This window comes from Ovis aries, chromosome 3, assembly GCF_016772045.2.
Source record: "Ovis aries strain OAR_USU_Benz2616 breed Rambouillet chromosome 3, ARS-UI_Ramb_v3.0, whole genome shotgun sequence".
Classification (NCBI taxonomy): domain Eukaryota; kingdom Metazoa; phylum Chordata; class Mammalia; order Artiodactyla; family Bovidae; genus Ovis; species Ovis aries.
This window is the reverse complement of record NC_056056.1, coordinates 138,561,202-138,588,821: the sequence shown is the minus strand read 5'-3', so window position 1 is coordinate 138,588,821 and position 27,620 is coordinate 138,561,202. Positions and strand designations below refer to the sequence as shown.

At 50.1% G+C, this 27,620-nt stretch overlaps 1 protein-coding gene across 3 annotated transcripts in view; it reads right to left on the bottom strand.

Moving 5' to 3' along the window:
• The window catches only part of COL2A1 (collagen type II alpha 1 chain), a 30,257-nt gene extending 26,536 nt beyond the window's left edge, over positions 1–3,721 (bottom strand). For all 3 annotated transcript variants that reach the window (XM_042246797.2, XM_042246798.2, XM_042246799.2), the window contains exon 1: positions 3,450–3,721. In XM_042246797.2, the coding sequence (XP_042102731.1) occupies positions 3,450–3,534 (85 nt within the window). In that variant the 5' untranslated portion in view covers positions 3,535–3,721. The remainder of the gene's footprint in view (positions 1–3,449) is intronic.
• Between the last annotated feature and the right edge of the window lie 23,899 nt (positions 3,722–27,620).

The window sequence follows — 27,620 nt, the reverse complement described above, 5'->3', positions numbered from 1 at the left end:
TTAGTCTTAGGACCGATTTAGGGAAGGGGTTTGGACCAGTCAAACAATACACCTGGATAGAACCCACGAGGGCTGATAAAATGCCCCGGAGGCAAGCAGGGCCAAAGATCCCTCTACGGGTGCTGACCTCCAGCTGGACCCCCCTCTGGAGAGAGCCTGCTTCCATCTGAAGACAACGGCTCAACGTGACGGAGGGGATATGGAAGGAGGCTTTGAATGCCTGGTCCCGGACAAGAGTAGCCAGTCCAGGCCCGGCCCCCTCCAAGAATGCAGACAAAGAAGGGCACAGAGTAGTCCCCCTCCATAAGCGCCCTGCCGTCTGGAATTCACCCTGCAAACGAAGCCTGTGCTGACAAGAGCGCTCCGAAGAGCGCCAAGCGTGGCAGAGCCCGCACCACGTGCTAGGGAGCGCCCAGCGCTGTTTTTCTCATCAGAATCGTCAAAGCACTGGCAGCAATGGATGAATAATAGGAACGGGCCACAAACCAGGTGGGCGGAGAGAGAAACGGGCCTGCCCCTGCTCTTTAAGGAGACTCTGAAAGATAAACCTTTTTTTTTCCACTAGAAAAAAAAAATCCATTCAGCATTTAGGCAAGATAATCACGCGGTGGGGGGCGGGTGGCGGGGGGTGGGGTGGGGAAATCCTAGCTTAAGTATCAAAATCGCTGGGCCACACCCACTGCTAAAATGGGTGGAGCTGCAGAAAGCGAGGGGTGGGGTCCAGACTAAAGAAGAACCCACTTTCAGCCAGGAGGGCCGTAGGGGGAAAAGAGCAAAATGCTGGACGAGGGGTTCACCCAGAAGGCAGATCAGATTTCCCTCGGAAGGGCGGTCCGGGGATGCGCGGGCGCTGGGGCGCGGCCGCGGCGCTGGGTGTGAGAGCCCTACGGTGACTCTTTGTGACTGCAGCTCTGGACGCAGCTCGCCCACGGACACTGGGAGGGTGAAAAGTGCGATTAAATGCCTGCCCCAGAAAGAAGCCAGCTCCGTAACCGGATCCCTTAGGTGTGGACGGAGGAGCCCAGCACCTCCATAATTGCTGTTCGAAACGGCTGCCGATGGCATCCCGGCGCGCCTGATCGTGTTCCCCTCATTACCGCAGGGCCGTATAAGCGACTCTTTGTAGTAGGCCAATTAAAAAGTTACCTCTTTTGGGGAACTGTTTTGCTTCGCGGCTGCTCCGCGCAGGGCTGGAGCCTGAGAGGTGGCGGTGGGCGGGCACGGGGGGGGGGCATTGTGGGAGAGGGGTCGGGGAGTCCGGGGGAACCCACCGGACCTTGCCTCTCATGAATGGGGCTTTTCTCGAGCGCACACAGAGTCCGATTCACAGGTCTCCGCAAGGAATCAGTTTAAATAAATACGGGCAGCGTTTCAGCCCCATCTGGAAGCCATCGCTGCCAATCTCCTAACGCAAACAAGCCTCACAAAGACGGATTGAGGTCTCTCCCCCGAGCCGAGGGGCACTTCAGAGACGAGGGCTGTGAAATGCAGATGTGGGTCAAAAACGCAGCAGCCAATAAGCTTCTCAAACTTGTGGAAAGATGGGGAGGAGGGGCGTGCCCGAGCCCTAGGTTACTGACATTCCTGACGTCCACGCAGACTGCGTCCTTCCCCACGTCACGTCTTTGGGTCCTCTGACCCAGGGGAGTGGGTTACCCGGCCAGGGTGCGCTAGGGCGCAAAGCCAGCGGCTCCAATGCTCTGCCCCTGGGGAGGGGGGGTGGGGGGAGGAGCGACTGGGAGATCTGGGCCCAAAGAGCTGTGGAATTCATTCCCTCCTAGGAAAGTTGCGGCGCTGAGAACGTTCTGCCACTTAAGTGAGCGCCTCTAATACCAGATGCAGAGTTTGGGGATTTTGAGAGTCACCTAGCTAATTCCATTGCGCACTATGGCAGAGATCAGTCAAGAAGACAGCTTTGTGGGTGTGTAAGTGCAAATTTAGGACAAATATATAGTCAATCCGAGCTGGGGCCACTAAGTGACACCGTATTCCAAGTGCCGTGAGTGCGCCTCCAGCTTAGTGCACCTCCCGACCCCCTGACCAAAATCTTCGGCCTGAGGCTCCTTGCTGCTGCGCTGCGGGCTCCAGTTCTGCCCCTGTCGATCACCCTAACGAACGGAAAGTCCTTCTGGGCCCGAAGCCTTCTAAACTGTCTCCAGAGATAGCCAGGTGGCAGGCGAGACTGCAGAGAATCGTCGGCAGACGGACTTTTGATTTCCATACCTTCCCCCCAAATTTCCCCTGCGATTGATTTACAATCTGTAACATACAAAGACAGGGCTGGAATCCCAGCCGTCGGAAACGTGCCCAAACACGTGGAAAAAAAAAATCTCTACTTAATACACTTTCCAGGCTTCATTTGTCCTAAATATAATCCCAGACAGTGGGACTTTACCAAAGGAGATGATGGAAAGGTGCGGTTCGAACTGTCTTTGGACCAGATTGTAAAACTGCCATCTCTTAACTATATACGGTTGAAATTGTTATAGCAATCGACCAACCGTGTCCCACTCCTCTGCCACACACACACACACACACACACACACTCGCTCACTCACTCACTCCTGGCAGAGCCTCGGCTAATTCCAGAAACTTTTATAAAAGTAACTCATTGTAGTACCTGGCTTGGGGGGGGGGGGGCGGGGGCGGGAGAGGGCGGATGGGGGGAAGACGGCGGGGAGGGGGCGCTGTTTTCCCCGGACGTTTCAAAAGCAAGGTCTGGTTGGAATGTTATCGCCTTTCAGATGGCCTCTCCTGCGGGAAGTTTCTGTATCTTTTAGAGGCAAGGGGAAAGCCGAGATGCCAAGCGGGCTGCACCTTGCTCCTGGGCCAGCCATGAAGGGCAGAAAACCCACGAGGGGCGCTGAGATCTCAGGGTGTCTCTCCGAAGCCCTTCATCGCGGCCTCGGGTTTCAGCCTACTAGTTTCAGAGAGTCTCCTTTGTCTAACTAACTTCCCTTTGAACCCCAGACACCGACCCCTGGACACGACTAGGAATTCAACCCCTTGGCCCTTGCTCACTTCTTCGCTCGTGCTTTTTCTCGCCTACTTTTCCTAAGATCTATGGGCCACAACCTGTTTTGCCGAACCCTGAGTGCTTGGCAAGCAGTGTGTGTTTGCGCTTAGTTATCAAAGCTGGTCAAAGAGAGCGGGCTTGAATCTAAGCGCAAACTTCCGACCCGACACTTTGCTTCTTTAATATTCCTGCGCAACGCAAGGACCGGCAAATGCCTCCAACCACCACCCGCAGGGAGGACGCTAGGACAGAGTCCCTGACTTGCAGAATTCCATTCAATGAGCTTCTGCGCATCCTGCACCCGTCTCCGCGCGCCTTGACCCCGGAGCCGCTCTAACCCAGACCCGCGGGCTCCAGAGTGCGAGAGGGCCAGGGAAGAGGATGCTGAGGGTCGACACAGAAGGGTGGCAGGCGGGAGCTGTGGACGACTTACGGACATCCTGGCCGTGACACCGAAGGACAGCGGCGACGAGCAGCGTCAGCAGCACCAGCGTCTGGGGAGCCCCGAGGCGGATCATAGCTCACCGCGGGGCCTGGCGGAGCCGGGCCCGGGCGGAGCGCGGCGAGGCGGCAGGAGCACGGCGTGGGTCCGGGTCTCTACCGTGCCCTCATGCAGGAGGCCCTCGGAGCAGGAGGAGGAGGCAGGAGACCCGGCAGCCCAGCGGCGCTCTGCGTCTTCTCTCCGCCGCGGCGCCCGTTATATGCGCCCGGCCCCGCTCGAGGCTGGCGAGCTCTCCCAAACCGCGGGCCGCCCCCGGCCCCCCGCGGGGCTGTAACCTGAGACCCCGCCCCGTACCCCGCCTGGGCCCAGCCAGAGCCCGCACCTGCCCGGACCGGAGCCCCCCTCTCCGCTAGCCTTGCTTCCCGCCCCCCACCCTAAGTGTGCAGAGTGGCCTGATCGGGCGGGGCGCAGAGACGGCCCCTGTCTACCTCCCCCCCACCCACCCCGGGCTGCGGCGCTGCCCTCTCCGACCACAGGCGGGAAGGGGGGCCTCCGGCCCCTCCCCTCGGAGTTCTGCCCGGATTGGAGGGGTGGGGGTGTTTGCAGAGGCGCAGGCCGCGAGCCCTAGACCGTGGACGGAAAAGACTCGGGAGGGAGGAGGGGAAGCGGTAGAAAGAAGCAGAGGGGAGGGAGAGAGGGGCATCGCATTGGGTCCCTGGGTTGCGGGCGAGGGGAAGGGCTCAAGGGGAGCCCACGAAGTATCAGGAGTCCTAAATCTTGGAGACTGGCAAGCAGGGCCAAACTTGGTGGGTGGGCGGGGAGGCGGGGGTAGGGTCGTCCCGATCTATTTTCTAGCCCCTTCTTGGAGCACCTGGCCCCTGGATTCCCACCTGGAGGTTGCGAACGACAGCGCCCCCCTCCTCCGCCCCAACTCCTCCCCCATCCAACTATGCGATGAATGAGCTTCCTCTGGAAGCTCAGCAGACGTTGACCCGAGCCGAGCGCCGGGAACTGGGCCGGTGTTACAGCACAGACCGAGACCTGTGTGAAGGTGTGGGGGACGGGCGCAGACCCTGGGGAGAGGACGCGAGGAGACACAGTAGACGGGTGGCGGGTGGGGTGGGGCGAGACTACGCCGTGCGCGCTGCCGAGGTCAGGGGCTGTCTAGCTCCAGGCTCAGCCTGGGTGTCTGATCTCCCTGGCCGGGGTCCGGTAGTCCCTGGGGGGAGTGGGCGCTGCCGGCGGGGGTTGAGCAGCTCTGGCCAGGGACGGTCGGCCACTGCTGCAGCCCTGGCCCGGGAGGAAGCACGCCGCTCCAGCTGGACTGAGTTCTGTGAGCTGGGGGAGAAGCCAGAATTTCCCAGTTGGCCCCCTGGCCCTCACTTCCCACCTCATCTCACCTTGGCCTAAATGCTACCTTCTCCCCTGGGCTCAGCTGTGCTGTCTTTTGGCTCCAGGTGTCTCCATTAATACCGGGGAGGAAAAGTTCCCTAACAGACCTCCTTCCTCTTGAGTAAACGATTTTCTATCCCCGAGGATTGTAAAGTCCCCCAAGGAACTTTAGGCAGAAATGCAAACTTTCGCAAAACTCAGAATTTGGAGCTTGACTTAACCAGTACTCCCCTCCCCAGCGATGGGGTTTCTGCAGCCCTTTCCTCCTTGAAGCTGAAGCCACTTAGAAGCTGCTTTTCTCACCCAGGCCTCAGTCTTCACAGGAGGCTCTGGGCTTCTCCTCCCTCTCTCTCCACCCTCTCATGCTCTGATGCTTCTCAGAATAAAGCCCTGAATTCCAAGTGTGCAGAATTTAACTTCCATGCAAGTGTGCTGGCTGGAAAGTGAAGGGGCTTACATTGTTTAAAGAAATACATCCATACTTTGTCTGGATGGAGGTGGGTGAAGGTTTAAAGCACTGGTTTCAACTTCTCTACCTGCTGTAAGCCCTCCTTGGCTATTTTCCTGTCTTCCTGTTCAAGTCCTAGTGTTAAGCTCTTAGCCTTTCCCCAGCCCCAGCCTCTGGCCAGAGAAAGCCAGTCTTACCCCCTGATATGTCCCATGCCCTCCTTGGAGCCACGGCTTCTATCTTCTCCATCTGGAAGGTAGAAAGACCAAATTTCACACATTTCTCAAGACCCCCTATGTTTAAGCCCCTCTGAGAGTCTTTTCTGATAACTCTAGAATGCAATGGCTCCCTGCCTTTCTGAATCCATCAGGCAGGTATAGCCTGTATCCACATCCTATATTCTAAGCTACATGTTTTTATGTAGTTTTCATTTCCTCCCCCCAACTCTATATTCATTGGTCTTATATTAACGATGAGTCTAGACGCTCCTTGGGGACAAGAGTGCCTAGCACAATTTTAGCACATAGGAGTATTTAAGTAAACCCCTCTGGATGGATGCATTTAGATGTAAAATCTGATTTATTTTCTGATATGAGCAATCCATAGATAGCTACAAAGCAAGGCATTTATACAACTGATTTTTTTTAAAAAAATCTGCCATAAAAATTCAACAGCAACAACAACAACAACAAAAGTTTGGGTGAAGACACTCAAATAGATGAAAAAATTGAAGCCTTTTTCAAAGTGATCTAGTTAGTGGGCAACAAAGTGATACGTACTTCTGTTGGTTAGTTGCTTTTGATTTCATACTCTAACTGTGTGTGTGATTCATCTTTGCAGTAAACTGTATCTACATATAAGAGCTCTAGAGTCTGTCTAGTAATAATGGTTCATTTGTGAATACAAAATTTAGTTCTCTGCTCCTCATGAGAAAAAAAGAAAAGGTTTTTTCATCAGAGATGAGAACTGACAAAAGCAAAATAAATTCTCAGAACCAAAATAGACTATGGAAATTATTTAAATTCTAAACTCAACTAAACACCAATACCAATATTCTACCCACCCATGAATCCAACTACAATTTAAAAACCTCTAATCTGTGACTCAGACTGGGACTGAACCTTTATGTGGGGAGAAAAAAAAAAATTCATTGATTTGGAGGTCACTTACCTAGTAATCTCAATATCCAGAACATAGCCAAGAAACTGAAAAGAAGGAGAAACAAACCTGTGAGCTGGGGGAGAAGCAGCAGGCAGAATTTTGGGCAGCCAGAATTTGTTATGTGCGAAAGCTTATGCATTTTATGTGTAGTGGAGTCCCTCCTATTCTGTCCGTGTTTATTCATAGTTTAGATATTGTGTTAACAGATGGTCATCTGACCTCACCAATTAGATGCAGAAACAATGAGGGCAGATAGGAGAGCAGTTGATGAAACATAGTAAGATAGCAAGAAGGGACAATAAGATAGGAGATAGAAAAATAACCAATAAAATAGATAACTAATGAGAACCTACTGTATAGCACAGGGACTTCCGCTCATACTCTGGTGACCTAAATGGGAAGAAAATCAAGGAGAGGAGATATATATATATGTATATATATATATATATATAGCTGATTCACTTTGCTGTACAGCAGAAACTAACACCTCACTGTAAAGCAACTATACTCCAATAAAATTTTTTTAAAAATAAAGTGCAGTTTTGCCCATGCCAAGAAAAAAAGAAAAGGAACCAATTTTAAAAAAAACAAAACCTGATAGGGTAGGGGTAAACAGCCCATGTCCTGGCTTACAGCCTCTGCTGCTGTCCCTGTGATTCATAATAATAAACTTAAATGTCCAACAAAATGTTAACTCAAGTTTATTATGGTCTCTTCGGGGAGAAAGGGAAATCTGTATTCCATTTTAGAAAAGTCTCCATTAAACATAATGAAAATAAATGTTTGTTCGTTTAATGTGGAAAATCTTATATCCTGGCAGTGTTAGATAGATGAGAAGCACTGAAATGTCTGTAACTAGAAGAGGAATCAAAGAGCTGCTGTTTCCCCCACTTAGTGGAAGAAGGGCATGGATGGCTAAGAATGAAGGTCCCACGTGGCAATCATCGTCCACTTACATCTTTGAGTAGGGCAGGCCTAATATTAGAACAGTTAGAAATTAAACAGACACCATCAGTGTATCTACCCCAAATTACATCCATTTAGTGAGGCAGGTGGATTCAATCCGTCATTTTGTGTTGTGTAGACAAAATAACCATTTCACTGTTTTTCTCTCTTTTATGGCAATATTAAATTTAGACCTATAGTGGACATAGCCTTCCTTATTGGGAAAGATATTTATAGGTAAACTGTAAAGAAAAGACCTCTTTCTCTCTCTCTACACAAATCCCATTTAAAAATAGTGATAGAGTGTGGAAGGATTCACATTCCAAAGAGGTAAGCCCGCCCCAAATATGGCAGGTGGTGAGCGCACACACTTCACTCAGACAGCCACGGTGGAGGGAGAGCGGGGCCAGCCTGCTTCTGTTGGTTGACTCAGTTCAGACATCCTTTCAAGATGTGTTTATGTTTTCCTTTGGCATTTTTGGGGTAGAGTAACAGGATCAGGACTGTCCAGGATAGGGTTTCTAGATTTATGGTGTGCATTCCATTGCATGAGCATAAATGTGTTACTATGTAGTCCCAGCGCAAACAGTGTTAAGAATCCAACCCTGTCTCTTCTGTCCTGTCCCAGCACCATCCAAATTCAGTTTAAGCGCTCATACTGAACACTCATTTCTGTATGAAATGATACAGAGAGAATTAAGACACTGTATTTTCATCTTCAAGGGAAATAAGAAAAAAGACTGAAAAATCCTGCAAACATGGTATCCTCCTCTTAAAAACTAAACAAACAAAGCCAGAAAGAACAGATATTCTGGAAGTCATAGAGCAAGCCGGGGAAGGTTTCCTAGGAGAACTGAGTCTCCAAGGATGAGAGGAGTGTTGAAATGCGGAGGTATAGTGAGCGGACAGGGTGGCACCCATAAGAAGCCGAAGAAGAGCAGATGAACCAGAAGACATGGCTGGGGGCCCAGACCAGTGTGGAGTCAGCCGTGGGGGGCAGTGGGAGTAAGATGTAGTACTAGGGATGAGAAAGAGGCCAGACGCAGAGGACTCCGGGAGTGCCGCTAGCTGTCACTGGGTCTGGCTCAGACCTGCCTTTCTTACTTCTCATTCTTTCCTCTTCTACTTATCTCCTACTAGCTAGACCTTTGAGGCAAAAGAGGAAGACATCTGGCTTTCTAATGCTTTCTTTTTTTTTTTTTTCTTTTTACCCTGCTTATTTAATTTATTTTTCTTTTTTTTTTCTTTTTATTTTACTTTACAATACTGTATTGGTTTTGCCATACATCAACATGAATCTGCCACAGGTGTACACGTGTTCCCAATCCTGAATCCCCTCCCACCTCTCTCCCCATATCATCTCTCTGGATCATCCCAGTGCACCAGCCCCAAGCATCCTGTATCCTGCATCTAACCTAGACTGGCGATTCACTTATTATATGATATTATACATATTTCAATGCCATTCTCCCAAATCATCCCACACTCTTCCTCTCCCACAGAGTCCAAAAGACTGTCCTATGCATCTTTGTCTCTTCTAGCGCTTTCTAAAGTCTTATTCTTTGAAAAAGTAGCTGTAAGTTTTATATGCACATGACCTTCCTATTTCACTTAAAAAAAAAAAAGCATAACCCGTTCATGCAATATCTCACATTCTCTTGAAGCATATGGCTTTCTGGCTTTGAGGAACATGTGTGTTCTCATTAACTCTTGCTAGTTATGGGGTGAAGGGAGAAACATCAGGGCCTCAATGCAGAGATGCTGGACCACTCCCAGCAGGGGTTGTATGTGAAGCAACCGTGGTTGTCCAGCCACAACTGTCTCCAAGGACCAGGAGGCATTTACTCTGGGCGCTTGTCTGGCAATGGCATGGCACTGCGGCTCCAGGGGACACACTCTGAGGGACTGACAACCTGCCAGATGTGTGAAAGTGAGTAGCTTCTATCTCCTGTCTCCATCTCTTGAACTCTTGCACTAATATAGCCCATCCCATGCAGTTGTACCCTTATTCATTCATCCTTCTATCCTTCAACCATGGAGAAAAATCCTGTGTGAATTTATTCACATGTCTCCTTGAGAACAGGAGCTATCATTTTTACATTTACAGTTCCCCCCATGAAGTCTTCCCTTCCCTTTTCCTGCTGATGGCTCAGCAGGAAAAGAATCCACCCGCAGTGCAGGAGACACAGGAGATGCAGGTTTGATCCTTGGGTTGGGAAGATTCCCTGGAGGAGGAAATGGCAAACCACTCTAGTATTCTTGGATGAAAAATCTCATGGACAGAGGAGCCTGGTGGGCTACAGTCCAATGGATTGCAAAGAGCTGGACACGACTGAATGACTCAGCACAGCACCCACAAAGTCTATTTAGTGTAGTGTGGTCACGTAGTAAGTGTTCTAAACTCTCACTATGGTAAGAGTGGTCCACAGAATCCTCTCAATCAGATTTGGCATTTTACTGGATCTCCAGATAACTCATGCACCCATTAGGGGTAGAGAGGTGCCAGCCTAAATACTGGGTTGAAAATGATGATTTGCAGCCCTAGAGTGGGTCTGCAGTTCCAGATGGCCGCGATCATGCACGCACTGCATCGTCATGGCAAGGAGGGGGCCTGAGTGAAAAGGCGCCAGAAAAAAGTGAGTTGAGGGAGAGGACTGGACAGAGGCGGGAAAGGAGATGACAGGTGCAGGGCTTTGGAAAGACTGCTGCTGGAGCCGTGAGTGTGGTAACTCTCAAAGGCTGTCTTTTTCTGCTGTAGGTGAGGGGTCACTTTCCCTGTTCCATTTCTCTGATAGGTGGTGGAGCTGGAGCCAGGAAGAGATGAACACTTTCTAGAGCTTGAGTCCTGAGTTCCATGGAGAGAGTGCAGGCGCTGAGCCGAAGTGGAAGCCGGTGTCTTACCTCTTTCCCACCTCTTAGGGACTCGTGACCCATGAGCTCTCCCTGGATGGGATTTATCATGGAAAGGAGCCTCTGGGCCTAGCAGGGTACATACCCCTCACAGAAAACCAGGCTCCTGGAAACCAAGTTTATTCTACCCCAGTGGGTGGGGTGGACCAGCCCTCCAGGAAGTCCTTGAAAAGCTCAAGGGAACGTGTGGTAAGCTTCTAGTGGATTCCTCTGCCAAAAACAACCTCAGGAGGGAGCAGAAGGACATGTGTGAGCCCTTCCCCACCCACAAACTCAGTGAGGGCACCTCATGTGCCCTGCTGAGGGAGGCACCTGTCCAGGGCCAGACAGGGCACCACCCTGCTCCGCATACCAGCCCCACGTTCCCGCCAGCTGGCCAGCCCCTCTGCTGACACCCCCCACCACCCCTGACACCCTCCCCCAGGCTCCTGGGCTCAAAGCCGGGGACTCTTCTTTGACTGTCTCCCCTTACTCTCTCCCCCTTCCTGCCCCTGCCCCTGCCCCCTCCTGTGCCTCGGCCGGCGTTCCTCCCACTGCACTGTGTTGAGCACCAACACTAGAACGATCTATTTGATGGGGATCCTGTGCTGGGGGGAGGCAGTCACACGAGGAGCCAAACTGCCAGTAAATAGGCTGCAATATGACGTATATCCAGTACGAGGCAGCTCAGTGCAAAGCCATTTGTGGACGCTCTCTGCTCTGGCATTTAGCCGAGAATAGCTCTTTGCGCAGTTTTGGGTGGTAGAAGCAGCTTGGTTACACCTGTGCCTCAGTGAGACTACTCAGAGTCTCCAGAGATCTGCCACCCACCCCCCCTCCATCCCTAAATAGAAGTTTCTTCCTCTGGCAGCTCAGCTGAGACGCCAGCGAGGCCCCCACAATGGCTTTGCTCCTTGTCCTGCGGGGACCCTACCTGGGAATCCTCAGCCAGTTGCTCAAGGACTCCATTCTTATGGGAACAAGAGAAATGAGTCCCACTTGCACCCCTGTTCCTTCCTCTGCCAGCCTGTCAGAATGCCTGTCTAGTTTTGGCCTAAAAGTTCTTAGAAACGTGCATACCCTTCCAGTGGTTCTTGGACTTGCCCAGGCGGGACAAGGCGACTGCACTGCCCAGCTCTATTCCCTTAGGCAAGTTACTCGGCTTCTCTGAACTTCATCCAGAAAGCAGGGATAACGGCAATTTGCTTCTGGGCTCATCGTGAGCATAAAAGAAATACAGATGTGGAGCTTCCCCAGTGCGCTCCACAGAGGAGGCTCAGAGTCACGTTTCTTATCTTCATCCCTGCTTTCTGTGGTCTCCAACTTTTTATTTCCCCCTGCCCCACCTGCCTACCACACCGTAAAGAAGCAATCTCGTGTCTCTGTTTTTAATTTAATTGAGTCCTATTAACACGTTTGTCTTACCCATTATGTTTCCTAGCGCAACAATTAGGATCTAGGTTGACTGATGAAGATCCTGGGATGGGAGGTGTAGAACTGAAAGTGTTTCCATTGTTTTGAAGTCAGTAACACAAACTCAGGATTCACAGACTTTTATATGACCTGAAAAGGAAAGCTGGCACTGATGATACATGGACTCAGTACTTGGGCAAAACTTCTGCCTAAGAAAGAGAACAGAAACTTCTCAGTTTATCATGGAAGCTAGGAAGACTAGGATAGCAATTAATCTTCTCTATGAGTATCAGTTTAAACAAAAAGTCCAGTTTGCTTTAACTGTGAATAGACCAAGATTTGCAGAGAAATTTCCCTTCAAGTCTTTTTGATCCAGTTTGATGAGAAGCTCTGGAGAGAGAGAAGCTGGTTCTTCTCAGGTCTCAATAGCACCAATGCTGTACCGTTGAAGGGGCGAGGGGTTAGGGGCTCCAGCTCTCTGACCACCGAAAACTAGCAGATAATTTATAGCTGACTCCCCTTATCCGTGGTTCTTCCATGTATACAGCTCAGCATCTGCGGATTCAACAACTGTGGGTTGTGTAACTCTGTAATATTTACTATCGAAAAAAGAGTGGGTTGGGAGAAGTTCAGTTATCTCAGAAGCAGTCTATGCAAGGTGAACCCGGCAGTAGGAAGTGGTGGCTGGAAGTGAGAAGACGAGAAAAAAGCGATTTCACAGTGACAGCCTAGAGGGGTGGGATGAGGAGGTGAGGTGGGAGGGAGGTTTAGGAGGGAGGGGATATATGTTTACTTATGGCTGATTCACATTGCTGTACGGCAGAAACCAACACAACATTGTAAAACAATTATCCTCCAATTAAAAATAAATTAATAAAAAAAGCAATTTCATTATCATCTGTACTAGAAAATTTAAAGAAGACCTACCTATATTATCTGTTTTACTGGAGATACAAATTTACATAATACTCTGTTTCTTTTCTTGAATGGCTTGCAGATCTCTTGGGTATAGAGCAGTGGGGAAAACACTGGCCTTGAAGTCAGGAAACAACCTCCCCATGCACTAACTGCTGATGCTGAAGCTGAAGCTCCAATACTTTGGCCACCTGATATGAAGATCTGACTCACTGGAAAAGAATCTGACCCTGGGAAAGATTGAGGGCAGGAGGAAAAAGGGGTGGCAGATGATGGGATAGTTGGATGGCATCATCGACTCAATGAATATGAGTTTGAGCAAACTCTGGGAGATAGTGAAGGATAGGAAAGCCTGTTGTGCTGCAGTCTGCTGCTGCTGCTGCTGCTAAGTTGCTTCAGTTGTGTTCAACTCTGTGCGACCCCATAGACGGAAGCCCACCAGGCTCCCCATCCCTGGGATTCTCCAGGCAAGAACACTGGAGTGGGTAGCCATTTCCTTCTCCAATGCATGAAAGTGAAAAGTGAAACTGAAGTTGCTCAGTCCGCCCGACTCGTAGCCTACGGGGTCGCAAAGAGTCAGGCAAGACTTAGCAACTAAATAACAGCAACAACAAATGCATCTAACTTGCCTTGTGATCTTGACCCAATTACTTTACTCTGTGAGCTCAGATGTTTCATCTGTAGAATTAGGTAGCTGCATGTGGTTGGTTTGTTTGTTTTGATGGGGACTGTTTTTAAAGTCTTTACTGAATCTGTTACAATATTGCTTTTGTTTTATGTTTTGGTTTCTTGGGCTGGGAGGAATGTGGGCTCTTAGTTCCCTGACTAGGGATCAGTCCAGCACCCCTTGCCTTGGAAGGCGAAGTCTCAACCACTGGACCATCACGGAAGTCCCTGCTTGTGGTTTCGTGATGAGAGGCACCTGGTTTCTTTTCCTCTCCCACTTCACTGTAATCCTACTTTCACTGTCAGTGACCCCTAAATTGGATCTGACCGTCAACCACTGTGAAGCTAAGAGATCAGCAGGCAAAGGGCTTAGCTTTCCCACCCAGTGTGACTAAGTCAGGTGGAACCTGCTCTACCAATGGGCTCAGCACCTCTCTCCCAGCTCCGCTGGGGTCCATATTGGTTGCCTGAGGAGAAGCAGAGTGATTACCCAGGAACAGGGAGTAGGCTGTCTCCAGCACTCTCCTCTCCCCAAGACCCTTAAAACAAAATCCCTTGAGAAGAGAGAATCTGTCTAGATTTGTAATGTCTGAGTCGGGCTTGGAAGGTGAAGTGCTCCATTCGCTGCACCTCTGTGTCCTAGTCCATCCTCCAGCCTGGCATGACTGATAAGAGCAGACACTCTGAGAGGTAATCACCTGGAACCCTGTACCTTCTTGCCTGAATCATGGGCCTGCTAGAGGTAGGGAGACATTCCCAGTGCAGTCGTACAGCTCTGCCATGCCCATTGAGCTGTCCTGGATAAAACTCCAGGACAATGTTAATTGATACCCAAGTAGACATCAGTAAATCAGCCAGTGCTGGTGTGGCACTTGCCTGTGCACAAAAGCATGAGTGTGCTAACCTGAGTGGGCATTAACCAAGCATTTTCCATAGGCCTAGTGCACAGGCTCACTGTGAGGAGTGCAAAAGAAGTATTCTGTAGTCCCCACACCAAGAAAGCTTTGACCCACATTTCAAGAGATGGCTGCTCCAATACAGCTTCAAAGAGATGCTCTAGGACAGAACTGCCTAACAGAACTTTCTGAGATGATGGAAACATTCTGTATCTGTGCCAGTATGGTAGTCAGTAGCCACATGGGATGGGCTTCCCTGGTGGCTCTGCGATAAAGAATCCACCTGCAGTATAGGAGATGCAGGAGACACGGGTTCAATCCCTGGGTCAGGAAGATCCCCTGGAGAAGGAAATGGCAACCCACTCCATTATTGTTCCCTGGGAAATCCGATGGACAGAGGAGCCTGGTGGGCTCCATAGGGTCATAAAGAGTCAGACACGACTGAAGCAACTGAGCATGCATGCAGTCACACGTGATGATTGAGCACTTAAAAAGTGGCGAATGTGGGACTTTCCTGGTGGTCTGGTGGCTAGAACTCCAAGCTCCCAATGCAAGGGGCCTGGGTATGATCCCTAGTCAGGGAACTAGATCCCACATGCCACAACAAGGGGTTCACCTGCCACAACTTAAGATCCTGTGTGCTGCAGCCAAGATCTGGCTGTGCTGCTGCTGCTAAGTTGCTTCAGTCATGTTCGACTCTGTGCGACCCCATAGACGGCAGCCCGCTAGCCTTCCCCGACCCTGGGATTCTCCAGGCAAAACACTGGAGTGGGTTGCCATTTCCTTCTCCAATGCATGAAAGTGAAAAGTGAAAGTGAAGTCGCTCATTCATGTCCAACTCTTAGTGACCCCACGAACTGCAGCCCACCAGGCTCCTCCATCCATGGGATTTGCCAGGCAAGTGTACTGGAGTGGAGTGCCATTGCCTTCTCTGAAGATCTGGCTCAGCCCCAAATAAATAAATAAATAAATAATTTTTTAGATAAATAAAACATGAAAAGACTGATGCTGGGAGGGATTGGGGGCAGGAGGAGAAGGGGACGACAGAGGATGAGATGGCTGGATGGCATCACTGACTCGATGGACGTGAGTCTGAGTGAACTCCGGGAGTTGGTGATGGACAGGGAGGCCTTGGCGTGCTGCAATTCATGGGGTTGCAAAGAGTCGGACACGACTGAGCGACTGAACTGAACTGAACTGAATGCAATTAAGAAACTGACTTTTTAAGTTTAATATTAAATTTAATTGGTTTTAATTTTAATCATAGCTGTGTGGTTAGTAGCTATCATCTTGGACCACGTATGACATCCTTGTTACACAAAGTATGGTCTGAAAATCAGCAGCATTACACCACCCGGTAACCTGTTAGAAATGCAGGGTGTCAGGCTCCCCCCAGACACACTGAATCACAATCTGTTTCTTAATGAGGTAATGTGTTTGCACGTGAAGTCCAAGAAGCACTGGTTCAGGGCAGTGCTTCCCAAACTTGACTGTGTATTAGAATCCCTAATATGGGGCTCTTTTAATATCCTCCATGCTGGGCCTAACCCCAGATAGGTTAAGCCAAAATTTCAGGCACCTGTGCATTTTAAGCCCCCTCCTCATGTGATTCCAATGTGCACCCAAGGCGAGAATGGCTTCTCCTGGGCCATGCGGCCAGCCTGGGTCCCACCCTGATGGGTGAGTCTGTGTGAGGGCTAGCGACTGACTTCTCAGCCTCTAAATTCACTTGTTGGGCCCGGCTGACTGCGAAGCCAAAGGGAGTTATTCATGCTCAGCAAGTGTAAGAACTGGCTGGGGCTGATGTTTGTTTCCAGCGCCTAAGTGAGATGTTCATTAGTTTTTGACAAAACACATCCAAATGCCACACCACCAGAGGGTACTGAACGGGCCTCTGACTGGAGGGCTGGGAAGGGCTGATTCACTTCCTCACTCGTCGACCTGGATAACCCTGGCATCGCGGAGCAGCCCCATGAAGGGAGCTATTCTTCCCCTCCAGGGTGGAGGCAGCTGGTTTTTCCAATGCTACCGTCTTCCCTGAAGCTCAGCAAGCGTCCGAGGGTCACTAGGGCCAAGTAGAAAAGGTGGGTTTTCCTGAAGAACCAGACTTTCTCATCCTGTTGATTCGAGCAGGACCTTAAAGGCCCCTGTCACTTTCTAGTGACGAGTGAGATTTTAGGAGATGACTCTTCCTCTCCTAGCTGGCAGGCTTCCCTGGTGGCTCAGACGGCAAAGAATCTGCCTACAACGTAGGAGATTGAGGTTCAATCCCCGAGTCGGAAAGATTCCCTGGAGTAGGAAATGGCCACCCACTCCAGTATTCTTGCCTGGAGAATCCCATGGATGCAGGAGCCTGGGGGACTACAGAGTGGGGCACAACTGAGCGACTTTCACTCACTCGCTCACTCCTGGCTGGCAGAGGCTCGGGCAAAGTGCATCTGAACACAGGCTCTGAGAAAAATAGGCCCCCTGCGCAGCAAGGCTGTCCCTAGTCCTCCAACGACACTTCATTCCTGAGCCATGAATCATCAGGGCCCAGCAGGATCCCAGGAGGTCAAATGGTCCAACCCTGTTGATTTAGAGATGGAGCAGTGTGGCCTAGGGAACAGAGCTGTGAGCCCCAGTGGAGCCTACAGCTAGAAGAGAAACCAGCAATGCTCCTCTCATCTTCATTTGAAAGGTTGGCTTTCTGTTCATGATGAAATTTTTTGCATTGATTTTTATTTTTAAAATATTATCTTTAAATGCTTTTTATCTTGATTCCTGAGGCTTTTTCACTAAGTGTTAGTCACTCAGTTGTGTTTGACTATTTTCGACCCCATGGACTGTAGCCCATCAGGCTCCTCTGTCCATGGAATTCTCCAGGCAAGGATTCTCTGTCCATTGCCTTCTCCAAAGGATCTTCCGGACCCAGGGATCAAACCTAGGTCTCCTTCATTGCGGCAAATTCTTTACTGTCTGAGCCTTGTGTTCCTAAAAGTTTGCACCCAAAACAAGTGCCTTGCTCCTCTCTTACCCTAGGCCTGAATGGCCCTGATGGGAAGGTTAAGGACTTGGCCAAGGCAGCATTGGTTTTGACCAGAAGCAAAAAGAGAGCTTGAGTTTTCCAGCTACATCTACCTCCTTTTTCTCTGTCGACCTCAAGTGTAAGATCCTGTTTCTCCGTAAAAGTGGAGTGCTCCGGCTGGCAGGGAGCTGAACTGGTGGAGTAATACCACTGTTACTTGCTTATTACCCAGCCAGAGAAGTGATATTTGCAAATTAAAAAAACTGCAAAATTATTCCCCAAATAAGTTACTCTTGATGACAGTATTGAGGTTAGAAGAGATATGGGAATGAACACATGCTAAAATGTGGGCCAACTCCCTTGCCCAAACCTCTCTCACCTCCACTATCTTGGAAGCGAGAAAGCCCCTTCCATCCTTTCCAAATGCAAGCTGCTGCTGCTGCTGCTGCTCACTCGGTTCAGTCGTGTCCGACTCTGTGCGACCCCATAGACGGCAGCCCACCAGGCTCCCCCGTCCCTGGGATTTTCCAGGCAAGAACACTGGAGTGGGTTGCCATTTCCTTCTCCAATGCATGAAAGTGAAAAGTGAAAGTGAAGTTGCTCAGTCATGTCTGACCACAGCCTTAGGCACACAAGGTGAACAATATACAACCTGGGCAGTGAGGAGCGCCCTTCTTCCGCCGTATGGGCATGAGACGAGGCTTTCCTCTGTATGGATGCACTGCGGCACACCAGTGGATGGACACTTGGTTGCTTCCTTTTGTTTCCTCTCCGCTTCCTCTCCCCTCCTCTCTCTCTCAATCTCTCTTTCTCTCTCCCCACCCCCTACCTTGCTGGCTGGGGATAAGCCGCTCTTGTTTCTCCAGGGTTCTCCATCGCACAGTCACGTAGAGCACGCTCTTTTCTTAGAGTGAGCATGTGGTCTGTGCCCAGAATCAGTGCTGCTTGGGATTTGCATTCTGTAGCTGAAGGACCAACTGTCCCCTACTCATAGGAAACTGGTTCGGTGGTGGGCTTTTACAGACAACTGCTCCCGAGAACCCTCTGTGAGCACTGCTGCTGAGAGGGCCCATGAGGAAGGAGCGAGGAAGGCAGTGACTACCACCAGTTCCCGGCTGCGTCCGCTTTGCATGTTACTTGGTTTTCCTCTTCTTCCTCGGTCATATCCTTTCCTCCCTTCTTTTCTCTTCCTTTTTTTAAAAGAAAAAAAATCATAGCATTAATACTATTTGTAATAGGTAATTCATTCACATGTGTCAAAATTTCAAAGTGAAGTCTCCCTCCCAGCCACCTATAACCCCTCCCAGAAGGAACCAACATGACTGGTTTTCAGATGTCCTTCCTGAGGGATTCCAAGCGTAGCTAAGCAACTGTGCTCCCCTCCTCCCATAGATGGTAAATAACACCCCTCCTCTCTCTCTCAGCACAAATGGTAACATACTCTAGGCCCCGGTCTACATGAGCCTTTTTTTGTGTGTCTTAAAGATGATTTCATATCAACACAAGAAAAATCACCTGACTATTTTAATGATTGCTTAGTATTTCATTGGAGAAGGCAATGGCAACCCACTCCAGTACTCTTGCCTGGAAAATCCCATGGATGGAGGAGCCTGGCGGACTGCAGTCCATGGGGTTGCTAAGAGTCAGATACTACTGAGTAACTTCAGTTTCACTTTTCACTTTCATGCATTGGAGAAGGAAATGGCAACTCACTCCAGTGTTCTTGCCTGGAGAATCTCAGGGATGAGGGAGCCTGGTGGGTTGCCATCTATGGGGTTGCACAGAGTTGGGCACGACTGAAGTGACTTAGCAGCAGCAGCAGCAGCATTTCATTGCAAAATGTGAAATTTTACTGTGTGGATATACCATCATTTATTTAACCAATCCTCGTTTGATGGACATTTGGACCATTTCTAGTCTTTTGCTGAAATAATACTGCAATGATAGTTGTCAATATTTTCTCATGGTTTGACATTTCATCTTTGAGTTTGCCTATAGTGTTATTTTTGGTTTTGCCATGAAATTTTTTTTTTTTTTTGCTTTTCATGGTCAAATTGATGATTATTTTACTTTTATTTCTGGCTTACTTCATAGGTTTAAATCTTTCTCATTGTTTCTTTGAGGTTTTTTTTAGATGTAGTTTTAATTTTTACATGTAGGGCCTTCCCTGGTGGTCCAGCGACTGAGACTCCATGCTCCTAAAGCACAGGGCCTGGGTTCAATCCTGGAACTAGATCCCATATGCCACAACTAAGACCCGGTGCAGCCGAATAAATAAATAAGCAAATATTTTTAAAACTCCTTAAAATTTTTTTTAACATTTAAAATTTGATCCACATGCAATCTGTTTCTTGTTTTTTTGAAGAATGGTTGATTTATAACATTATATTAGTTTCAGTGCACATCATAGTGATTCTGTATTTTATAGATCATGCTCTGTTAGAAGTTATTACAAAATAATACTTATAATTTCTTGTGCTGGAAAGTATAAATCTTACTTTAATTTTTTTTTCCAAAAATGCGTACTCAGTTGTTCCAGAACATATATTGAGACGTCTATCTCTCCTTACAGGTTGAAATGCCGTCTTTACTATGTCGTCTCTGCAAAGCGTGTTTGCCCCTGTCTCTGCTCCTCCTGCTGCCCCACTGGCTCATGCCCCCGGGCACCAGCTACAGGCTCTGTCTTTCCTTTAGGTGCCACCTGGACGTGGCTCAGGTCTCTGATTTTGCAGACACTAGGGTAGGATGGGGTTGGGATTGGGGAACAGCAAAAAGGCCTGATATGAAGGTCAGAAATTTTCTAAGATCTTTCCAAAGAACCCCACATAGACAATGGCCTCACTCCCATATAAGAAAATCAGAAGGAGAACAAAGTGCATTTCCTCATTGAAAAAATCTGGCAATTTGTCCAGCCCAGAGGGAAGCCCTTCTCCCCTGTGCACTCAGCGGATCCTCTCTCTCCAAGTGTCTTCCCTTCCAGTTGCAGAAGCCGGGAAGGACTTTGATCACCTCCTTGCTTCCCCCATAAGCTCCCTACACCCCAAGTCCAGTTCTTGAAGGTGGAGTGTAAACTGAGCTGGTCCTTATCTTAGAGACATTACGAGAGACCCTAAACACACACATTAACAGCCGCTAAGAGACCTAACTAATGCCGGCCAATAAACAACCCCCCAGAAGAGATTGTGCAGGAGAGGCTCTTCTTCCTCTCAGGCTGAGTTCTTGCTCCCTCAGCCCACTGGGCTCCTTCTCATGTCTCCTCGCACCCCACCACTGGACTGAAAGGACCAGGAAGGCAGCCGCTCTGCCCTGCCTTCTCTTGCCTTCCCCTACAGTCACCCAGCAGGGTCCTCTGCTGCTGCTGCTGCTGCTGCGTCGCTCAGTCGTGTCCGACTCTGTGCGACCCCGCAGACGGCAGCCCACCAGGCTCCGCTGTCCCTGGGATTCTCCAGGCAAGAACTCTGGAGTGGGTTGCCATTTCCTTCTCCAATGCATGAAAGTGAAAAGTGAAAGTGAAAAGTGAAAGTGAAGTCGCTCAGTTGAGTCTGACTCTCAGCGACCCCATGGACTGCGGCCTACCAGGCTCCTCCATCCATGGGAGTTTCCAGGCAAGAGTACTGGAGTGGGGTGCCATTGCCTTCTCCAGCATGGTCCTCTACACTCAAAAAACAGCCATTGCAAATGAAACAAGGAAGTTCATCTTAGAAGGAACAGCTGTGAGTTCCAACATGCCAAAAGGAAAGGTTCCTTTTGTCTCCAAGACGGAGATTATCCTGTGTAACAGCGGTTTTTAATTTCAGGTCTTTAGATGCACTTCAGACATTCCCTGAGCCCCTGCCATGATTGGCAAAATGTACACATAGGCCTGGGCTTCCCCAGTGGCTCAGCGGTAAAGAATCTACCTGTAACGCAGGAGATGCAGGTTCTATCCCCAGATCAGGAAGATCCCCTGGATCAGGGCAGGACACCCCGCTCCAGTATTCTTGCCTGGAGAATCACACGGGCAGAGGAGCCAGCGGGCTACAGTCCACGGGGTCCCAAAGAGTTGGACACGACTGAAGCCATGAGCACACACACATGCACATACACGGGCCTGGGGTGAGGGAGGGTTCTTGGTGTTCTTCAGTGTCCAATACTTCTAAATATCAATTGATAAGATGATGTCAGGGATTTCCAGGCGGAGCTAGTAGGAAAGAATCCATCTGCCAATGCAGAAAATGCAAGAGACATGGATTCAATCCCTGGGTTGGAAAGATCCCCTGGAGGAGGAAATGGCAACCCACTCCAGTATCCTTGCCTGGAAAATCCTACATGGACAGAGGAGCCTTGCAGGCTACAGTCCATAGGTCTTGAAGACTAGGACACAGCTGAGTGACTGACACTCCTCCAAGATGATGTTGGGAATTTGCTTCAAAACATCCCAGTTGGAAGGCATAGAGTGGGTGGAGTAGGTGTAGTGATTGATGACACTAGAGTGGCCGTGAGTAGATCATTGTTGGTGCTTGGAGTTGATGGGTGCTTGGGAGGTTATTATCTCTCTCATGAAATAAATGGAGGAAGGGAGAGATGGAGGGAGGGACGGAGGGAAGGAAATTCTTGCTACAGACCACATTGAAATAAGCAGACAGCCCACAGTGGGTAGCTGCCGTCACACCGCTCTAGCTTTAAAGGAACGTCTGCCCAGTGGTCTCCCTGATTAGTGTTTGGAAGCCTGAAAATATCTGTGGGTGCAGAAGCATGTCCCCTTCACTTTCACCTCCACCTTCTAATCTCAGCATCACCCAGAGAAAGGGGCCAGAGTCCCTGAGGCCATCTTGATCCATCTGCATCCTCTCTGCTAAGCCTCCAACACCCCAGCACAGTCTTCATGAGGACCAGGTTGCTGGTCATCTGAGGCCCTTGGCTCTCTAGCTCCACCCCAAGCAGATGGAGCCCCAGTTGCCAGAGCAAGCTTTGCAGAAGGGGGCTCTGGTTCCTCCGTTTGGATGTGCTTGGAGTAGAAAATTCACAGATTCCAAGGTCTGCTCCCAAAGCAAACCTCCTCAGCCCAGGTGCTACAACCCTCACCCCTCCGATGAGCTAAGTGGGGCCGCCAAGCGGGAGCCTTTGAAAACCAGCTTGTGTCTGGGTTGTGAAAGCACCAATGTTTGCTATGTTTGCCCAGCAAAAAGGGAGCATATTTTCTCCCTTCCAAAGGCAAGCTCAAAAGATGCTCCACAGATTTTTTCTTCAGATTTTCCACAGGAAACATAAATAAGGAAGAAAAATGACTTTAGGTGCTGAGACCTGAAGTGGAATTTCAACCCTGAGGAGCTGCTTGTAACAAGCACTCTCTGTCCTTCAGGGAAGTCGCTGTCTAGAGCCTGGTCCGTGATTCTTCTCTCTGAGCAGCCCTCACAGACTAGGCAAAGGGAGGAACTGGGCCAGTTTTCAGGCCTGATTCCCAGCCAGGGCTGCACCCCCATGCAGTAGACGGTCAGTGCCTGGGCTCATTACTTGCTGAGACTCCTTAGGTAATGTTATATCTTTCCAGCCTCGCTCTTTCTGTGTTACAGTAGAACAAATGTGGGTGCTCCAACCCTAGAGGCCCATTGCCCTTTAAGCCAAATGTTGATCAGATCGTGAAGCGAGCCCACAGCATCCCCTGGACCCTGAGGCCCTCTTCGTCCTGGTCTCCATCTTGGAGGGAGAAGGACTGCTCTGGTCCATGTTCTCCACCCTGAGGAAGCTTACAGTCTGCAAACGTAGAGTGAGGGAGGCCATAAAGCAGCATCTGAGTGCACACATACATGCATCAGTTGATCCAGGGTTTTGAATAATCTAAATTTACTTTTTTTCTGCACAGAGGATCAAAGTATCTTCTGTTCATGGGTTATTACTATCAGCTAACTGCTTCCTCACTGGGGGTTTTGAAAATTATATATCTACAGATCAAATGGGCCCTACAAGAGCTCCAGGCCCTAGAAATACAGGATTGAAGTCAGTTTGGCTAGTTTTAGTGGACTACATGCTTCATTAGGAGCTGTGTTGTTAAGGTTTTACTAGGGCTGTAAATGGAGTGCTTCAAGGCTGCCATTTCTGCCTCTTGACACCTGAGAACATTTCTTCTCGAGATGTTTTCCTCTCCTATAACATTCTGTCTTTAGAATGGGTAGGATAGGTCTCTCCTTGTTAGGATAGACCCAACAAGGCCATTGTGCATTTATAACTTTTAAAAAATAATTATTAATTCATATACAGCAACTACACAAAGCACGGGACACCTTTGGAAGACGCTTGTAAGAAGTTCATGCTTCCAACTAGAACTTGGTTGTCTTTGATGTACCAAATTCAGAGAAAGACCCCAGAAACCATTGCCTTTTAGCTACAGTTTATTTGTTTATTTGAAGCCAAAGCCAATAATCCAAGTGGCTTTCAATGACTAAGGTTTCTCAGCATTAGATTAGTCAGTCCCGTCACAGAAAAGTCAGCTGCCCTATGGACTGGCCTGCTGTATTCATGAGTGGTACCAGTTCTGACATCCAGGCAGTGGAGGGCGGGCAGGTATTTCCCTAGCGATGTCTGAGAGGAGAGGCAGTAGCTGAGTCTAGCTCTGAAAGGAGAGGCAGAGGAGGAAAGGGCAAGCAGTGTGCTGATAATGAGCAAGAAAGAGTAAGACATAGAAGTTGTCAGGGGGCTCAGAGCATGGGCTTGGGGGTCACTCAGATCTGGGCCCAAAGGGCTAGCCAGACTAGCTCACTTGTTTCCTGACATGTTAAAGTGGCACAGTTGTAGCACTGGCCTTACAAAGTAATTACGAGGGTTAAAAAAGACAGAATGTAGACTTCAATGGGAGCTGCTGGGCTCAGTCAGCCTTCAGCATATGGAAGCTGTCCTATTTATGACAAAAAAGAACAAGGGGACAAGTCGAGGATGGGGAGAGGACATTATGGGACATGCATGAGACACCAGCCCCTCACCCGGTCCTGTCTCCAGGCACCCAGGACAACGCATGCCCCAGTCCAGACAGATGGCTCAAATGTTTATTAAGAAATCATCCATAAAAGTTACTGGAAGCTTCACACTTGCAGCATGGTCTCTGCACACTGCCTAGCTGCCACGGCTCTAACAAGGCCTCATTCACTTCTCTGGGGCAGCTCCCTCCAATGCCCTCAGCCCCCCAGTCTCACATCCACCAGCACCCCCTCCCTGCTGGGCCCACTTTACAGAGCCCCACCCCTACCCCAGGCCTGGCCTCCTCCCCTCCCTTGGCTCTGAGTGATTTCTGACTTGCTTTTTCCAAATGTGAAATCTTTGAATGAGGTCAGTCCAAGTGGGGGAGCAAGGGGAGGGTCACCAATATTTCCTAAGTGCAGAGCTCCCTGGGGGTGATTTAAGGTGGAACACAGGTAAATATTTTTGGTTTTATACTTATACATTTTGGTAATGTGTTCATTTTGATGTGCATTGGAGGAAAAGGTAGAATATCAGTGCTATGATATAAAGCTTTCAGTTCGTGTAAATTTGAGTAAAGCAAAAGAGAACGAGAGAGTTGATTTACGGAAACAATCACATTAATAGTAGTCTAGGTGGTTGGGAAGGCAGTTTGGGGGAGAATGGATACATGTATATGTACTGTCCACCCTTCAGGTGGGCCAGGTGTGGTCCACCTGAAGCTATCACAACATTGTTAATCGGCCATACTCCAATAAAAAATACAAAGTTAAAAAAAAATAGTAGTCCCGGTAGTCCTCAAATCTGGCAAATCCACCTGAGAACACATCATCCTTGATCTCAACCCTCCCCTAAAGCTTCCTAGATATGGTGGTTTGATGAAAAAAGTTTTGATCTAAACAGGAGGGTGCTACCCTGGGCTGGGCAGAGAGGGGCTGCCCTGTGTCCAAAGAGCTCCAGTGACAGGTCACAGCTTCCCAGATGGTGGTTCTGCCTGTCCCCTGTGGTCTGACCCGCTACTCTCATCACATCTCAGACTGCTCAGAAGCCCGCTGTAAGCCCCATTGCCTTCAGGATGGAGGCCAGCTCCTCAGCCTGGCGCTCGAGTCCCTGCTCAATCCATCTTTCCAGTCTCTGCCCTAGGCCCAGTGTACTCACTGCCCAGACATCTGGTCTCCTTCCTTTGGTCTCTCTGCTCATACTGCTTGACTTAGGTGAACTGCCCACCCACCTCCAACCTGTCCTGCTCCTTCAGCCTCCTCCCAGGCCCCCAAACCACCCCCTCCCTGCGGAAGGACAGCTAGCACAGCATAGCACTCATGAGTTCTGATCCTGGCACTGCTGCTTACCAGCTGTGTGTCCTTGAATCAGTCACTCACCCTCTCTGTTACCCAATTGTCTCATCTGTAACGAGTGAGTAATGACAGCAACATTTACCCCCTCCCCGGCTTGTCGGGGAGCTGAGTGAGACGCTCCTGGCTAAGCACCAGGTACAGAGTAACAGCGAGTAAACTATGGCAGCTGCACCTTCCTTGAACTTGAGTTTAGTTCTTGCCAAGAGCAGCCTTTTGGCACTGGGTTTCCAGGGAGTAGATCTGTTGATTGATCATGACTGTCCTGCGATGTGTTTTCTGACTTTCTCTTGATAGTAGGCTCCACGGAGTCTGAGACCCTTTCCTGGCTCTAAGGACACTTTGGAGCCTTGAAGAACATCTATTCCTGGGCCATCTTGTAGCTGACTCTTCTCTGGACCAAGTTCTCTTTAGCCTCCAGGGCTCTTTGTGAAGCTTCCTTCCTCTTATCCTTCAAATTTGGCAGGACAGCTGGAGTCTTCCCAGGAGCAGGTGAGGCCAGTGGAGACGACACAGGAAGGGTCCCCACAGCAGATGGGTGGAGATAGGACAGCGCCGGACACACGCAAGGCCATCTGCGTCCACCCAAGGGCTCCTTCTCCCAGGCCCTGTGCTGAGTATACCCTCCAGCTCCAGGCCCTGCTCTTTGGTCTGGCCCCTCGACCCTTGCTCAGGTTGGCTACAGAAGCAGTTCCAGAGCCTGAGGCTTAGGAAGAATTCTCCAGCAACTGGCCAGGCCCGTGGCCACCCTGGAGCCGGCCTGGAGGTAGCAGCGTGCCTTCCTTCCCCCACCCAGCCCGCAGCCTTTTCTGAAAGAAGTTCTGTGTTCCCTCGGCCTTCCCCCCCGCCCCCCACATCCCCTTCCTCCCACAGAGCCCGGGTCCCCAGGCGGCGGTCCAGCAGTCCCTCTGTGAGCAGACTCCAGTGACGCAGGGCTTTGTTAGAAAACCTCATTAGCAGAGACAGAAAGGCGCGGGCAGCTCAGAGCGGCATTCCAGGTGTCAGATGAGAGTGGCCGCGGGAGGAAAGGGCCATTAAACCATACTGAGGTCAGCCCCAGTCGAATGAAAATAATCAACTGCGACCCGGGAGAGGGGGTGGGACGTGAACTGGGGGGTTTAACGGGGATGCCCTGGGCTCAGGCCGGAAAGGGAAGGCCAGGGTCCTGGAAAGGCCGCCAGCGCTCTTGCCTGATCCTGGGGGTCCCAGAGGCGAGGTCCAAAACAGCCTCCATTATGTGAACATCTGGAGATGGAGGCGGGGCCTCAGGGGAGCCTGAAGCTCCACGGCCAGCACCGGCGTGGAACGGGCAGCAGCGCTGGCAGCAGCTCTGACCTCCTGCGTGTGTGCAGCGCTGAGTCCTGCCTGTCTCGATACTCTTAGTAACCCCACCACCTAAGTGTCATTAGTCCATTTTAAAGATAAGGGAGTCGAGATACCAGAATGAGTTACTGGGGGCTCCTTCAGCTCTTCAGGAACTCACTAGAACTCGACCTCCTGACACTTGAAACTTTTGAACCGAGGACACATTCCTTCACTCCGCAATCAGCCGCAGAAAGGCGAAATGAGCACTGGGGCTGAGGGAGCGCTGTTAGTGTGAATGCTGGGGTCTGGAATTCCTTGTTCTGGGCGGGAGAGGGGTGGCGTGGCGCCCCCTAGTCAGGGACTGGCTGTGCTGAGGCGGGGAGGACAGCGCTGGCTTGGGGTGGGGGGGACTCCTGGCCACAGCCATGCATGAGCTGTTTGCCTTCACTGGGCAGGGATGCTCAGGGGCTGTGTATTTCTGTCCTGCCCAACGGGGAGTGTGTGTGATTTATGAAGCCTTTTAACCTGAGCCTTCCTCATAAAGGAGCTTTGAGGAGACTGCAGGGCACCTAGCTATGAAAGGCCCTCCTTTCTGGGGATCTGGGAGAGGAGGCGCTGCCGCCTGCCTGCCTGCCTGCCCTGAAGGTTTGGGAACCCTGTGTGCCCCACCTTAGGTCTGGAATGCTGGGGATTGGGGACCCTGAGAAAGCTGGAGGCAGGCTCATGCCTTCTCCTTCAGCCCTGCTCAGGCTTCTTGCCTTCCTCATCCTCTTCACAGAGGCCCACCCCAGACATCCCTGATGCCCTGATTTCCAAGGCCCAGGTGCCCCTGGACAGTACCTT